The 4,342-nt window shown below is 31.3% G+C and overlaps 1 protein-coding gene across 1 annotated transcript; it reads right to left on the bottom strand.

Annotated features, from left to right (window-relative positions):
• Nucleotides 1-2,660: 2,660 nt before the first annotated feature.
• On the bottom strand, nucleotides 2,661-3,828 carry LOC137824375 (germin-like protein subfamily 1 member 7). The gene is made up of 2 exons (XM_068630010.2): nucleotides 3,442-3,828; nucleotides 2,661-3,357 (listed from the first exon to the last, which is right to left on the bottom strand). Exons 1-2 carry the CDS (start codon nucleotides 3,554-3,556, stop codon nucleotides 2,810-2,812), a joined length of 663 nt encoding a protein of 220 aa, XP_068486111.2. The 5' UTR covers nucleotides 3,557-3,828; the 3' UTR covers nucleotides 2,661-2,809.
• Between the last annotated feature and the right edge of the window lie 514 nt (nucleotides 3,829-4,342).

The following is a 4,342-nucleotide window of genomic DNA, read 5'->3' as shown; positions in this document are numbered from 1 at the left end:
TTCATAAACTTGTTTTTGCATCTATATAATCATTTACTAATAGTTTGGTTTCAAGACCTATTTACTAGTTATGACAACATACCCTTCAAACTTATTCAAAACTAAATTTTATTTCATTATGTTTTGAATTTATATTTAAATTTAATTGATATATGAACTTGTGTGGGAACTTATGAAGTGGACAAAATATCATTTCATTGAGGTGATCAGTGCATGTCTGGTGGTTCAGAACCTATTAGAATTTCATCAATCACTCCAAAAGCATCTCAATATAGTTTTAAAATTATTGTATTATTTTATATATTGATACCTGGCATGAGAAGGACTAAATAAACAACCCCATATTAATGCTATAAGTACAACAAAGGACTGTTATTTGATTATAAGGAAAAAAATTGTTAATTTAAGATAAAAAAAATGTGAGAATATATTTGCAAATAACTGTATTATTTTATATCATAGTAAGACGTGTCATATAACGAACTTAACTTTGTGTTATAATTATAAAATTGTTAGCCAAGAGATGAGGTTACACGAATGGATTCAGGTAACATATGTCTAAGGGCAAAAACATTTCCATCGATACTATTGTTATTGTTTCCATCATTGCATCTATAACTCCATAAATGACGAGAGAGCTGCTCCTACTGCTACAGTGAGAAAACCATTAGGTTATTTTGGTTCAACATTTTTATTATTTGTCACCTATTTTGATAGGTATTATTTGACCCTCCCTCTCACAGAGTTGCTAATTATAACTTAGGTTCTAGTTAAATTTATGGTTGGTAGTATGACACATATGTTATAATAGAAGACATATCATTACAAGAAAATCATTAAATAGTAATCAAATTTACAGACCAAAAATAATTATTTTTCCACCACCCTTTATCAATAGGTAAGTGTTTATGACCCACATATTTTTGGGCTTATCTTCCATTTATCCATAAACAACATTACCTACGAAAATGTTAGTGGGTTTAGAAAATTTACTCACTTCCAAAAGTATGTGGGTAAATCCATACATAATTGGATTTTTTCTTGTAGTGTGAGTTGTTGATGCTACAATTCCTGTGCCAACGAATGAGGTAACTAGTATGACATAAACATTTCAGACATTCGTCTCCTGGCCTAGACAACTTGTTCAATCTATTGCATAACCCCTGGTAAGAAAATAAATTATAATTATTAATTTTTATTTAAGTATGAATACATTTTGTATATTTTATTTAATGAAAATGTTGTTTATTTTGCAGTAAGATCATCAAAAACCAAGTGCATAGAGAGAGAATAAAACTATTTCTATCGACAATCCTATACCCTCATTATTAGAGGTTATTGTGGCTATAGGTACAAACCCAATGGAGGTTTTGTGTGATGCTACTATTTTTGGAAGAATTAATGACATCCCCTTATATATACATTTGTCTGGTGTATTACAGGTTGCAGTTGGCAACCAAAAGCTAAATATATTTGTCATTTAGTTTTGGATGATGTAAGTCTCAAACATTATTTCATTTTATTCTATATAATATTAATTATACTTGCACGTATTTTGTCAAGAGTATGTATTAATGACGGGAAACATTATGTGTATGGATTCATGGATCCCCAATTAATTAATCATATGAAAAATATCAAAGCTGAAACCCACACATACATCACGGACTGTCTAGTTACATGGGAATATATATATATATATATATATATATATATATATATATATATATATATATGTTGTCCCTTATATTAATGAGAAAGTACATATTTTAAGTCAACAATTATTAGTATTCCATCCTTTAAAGTTATATTACTTTTTTTCTAAATGTAGACATCATTGGTAATTACTTGTGATATACCTAAATAATCACATTATTGCGTGGTTTTGGTCATGCACAAGAAACCACCCACATACCTCAAGCAAGCAAGTGGTAATTATATTATCAACTTACCTATATGTATTACTTAAACATCCTCTAACGAGTTTGTTTTATTAATTAGCTCATACACCTAATATAACATTGTTATATGCAGTGGCCAACCATGTTTAAAGTGTTAGAAACTGACATGGTTGCAACTATAGTTTTTGTAATTTTTCATTATTAATTTCCTATCTTGTGAAATAAATATTATTATAATGTTTTCATTAATATTGAATTGTAATGCAATAAACAAACGGGAGGGCATGAGTGTTGCTACTATATAAGGCAATGGATTGCAACCAGTGGAAGAGTCCAAATTAATAGAGGTTGGGACCAAGTAATCATGCTTAACTAGTTTTTTTTTAATATAAAACTATGTGTAGTGTATGGACAACCGGTTTCAACAGCATTTTAGAAACTCATCTTTTCAAAAGGTTAAAGATTCAAATGAATTTGGATCATCTTAGGGACTGAATTAACAAGTGTCAAACAATTAGACAACACACACACCCAACAACAAGGTCTTCAAGCTTTTCTCTTGGTTTTGGAGACATCAAAACATCTTGTTCAACAAAATCAATATAATAATTAATCATTTTGATCTTTAAAATTAATTTTTATTTAATAATTTTATTATAGTGGTGTGAGTGATAGAAGATCTTATAAGAGATTAATGATAAAAAGGAGACATATAAAAGTGTTTCACAATGGTTAAGTGGAAAATACACTGGAAAAGGATAAAAGTAAAATAGGGCTTTTATTGCTCATCTAAACTTTGAAACAAGAGATTAATTAGATGAAAGAAGAAAGTAAATAGATATAGTTATTACAAGAGTGAATTATCGAGAGGAGAGGAGAAATGAGGGTCCATAGTCGAAAAATAGAAATTAGTTGTTGTCATACCAAGATTGCTTTTGAAGATAATCAATTGTGCTCTTGTCGACCTGAAAAGCCTTGGTTAGAACCTCAGGAGAAATAGGTGGATCAGATTTAAACAAAGCATTTGCAATAGTGATAGTTCCTGGATTTTGGCTGCTAAGACCAGCAATTGCAACAGCATTGCCGTATCCAACATTAAGTTGGAAATGAATGAGACCAATTGGGAAGACAAAGACATCGCCCTTGTTCAAAACTTTGGTAAAGAGACGGTTTCCATCTTGATTGGAAGTAACAAATCCAACATAAAGAGTACCCTCAACAACAATAAGGATCTCTGTGCCCCGAGGGTGAGTGTGGGGAGGGTTTAAACCCTTTGGTGCAAAATCTATGCGAGCCAAAGATATGCCCAATGTGTTTAGTCCAGGTAGTTGATCAACAAACACTTGAGTCACTTGTGATCCTAGTGGATTCTCAGTCTTCGCAGGTTCCACATGCTTGAAGAAATCTTCAGCTTTCACCACCTTCGGATCTTTGCAGAATTTTCCATTCACAAATACTGCACATTAACAACCCAAAATTATAATTAAGAAATCAAATTACAATAATAACACAACATCCAACGAGGATTGCTTCTACATACCACCATCACTTTCTTTGGCTCCCACGCAAAAATCTTGCAGAGGGCTAGGGTCATAGGCAGACACAACTAAGCATGTCAAACCCAAGATGGCAACAACCAAGTACACAGCTTTCATTTTTTTCTTATCTTAAATGTTTCTGCTTCTGAGAATATATTGAATTTTGATTCATCTCAAGCTTGCTATTTATAAGGATGAACCATTGAACTGGTTTGCACTTCATAATTTCCTAATTACTTCTCTATCATGATCAACCATTCTATCACAATTACATGCGTATGCTTCTGCGTGCTCGATCAAAGAGAAGACCGATGAAATTTTCCACATCAAAAAGAAATAAGTGTTTCGGTAAGACGTTACTGTGATATTATTTTATTCTGGGAAGCTCGTTAACTAAATCAAATATCACTTTAGACTTTGTCTCAATATTACCCACTTGATGATATGAACATGAGATATCTACTTTCTAAATTTATTATACTATTATCTTTTGACTTTGTATTGTTTTGGCCTTATAATTCAAATAATTCCTCTCGATATATAATTTAAGTTAAAAAACATATGATAAAGTCATACGTGGATGGATATATAAAGTCATACTTCACCACCCAAACAAAAAAGTCACACATATCTAAAATAATTTATATTAGACCCATATTTTAATTTCTGTATATGGAATAAATACTGTTTTTCAAATCCAAATAGAAATGTAGGCAAGGAAGGCATGAAACTCCACATGTCTTCTCCTCAATTGAGAGTATTTACACCAATAAGGTGGTGGCACTTGTCGCATTCTCATTTGATTGGTTTTATGAGACTTTCTCCTATAAATAGGAGTCCTATTAAGAAATGTGACAATCAACCGGTTGAAATGTCGTTTTAACCGGTTGAATTGGTTTTGAC

The sequence above is a fragment of the Phaseolus vulgaris genome, chromosome 8 (assembly GCF_051622355.1).
Source record: "Phaseolus vulgaris cultivar YP4 chromosome 8, ASM5162235v1, whole genome shotgun sequence".
NCBI lineage: Eukaryota > Viridiplantae > Streptophyta > Magnoliopsida > Fabales > Fabaceae > Phaseolus > Phaseolus vulgaris.
Note: the sequence above shows the minus strand (reverse complement) of the source record. Positions and strands in the feature narration are given on the sequence as shown.

Excerpts from the sequence above, each read along its gene's own strand:
- LOC137824375 (XM_068630010.2), bottom strand. The coding sequence starts at position 3,556 with ATGAAAGCTGTGTACTTGGTTGTTGCCATCTTGGGTTTGACATGCTTA. Across the intron at positions 3,358-3,441 it reads AGCCAAAGAAAGTGATGGTG|TATTTGTGAATGGAAAATTC; the intron begins GTATGTAGAAGC and ends GTTAATGTGCAG.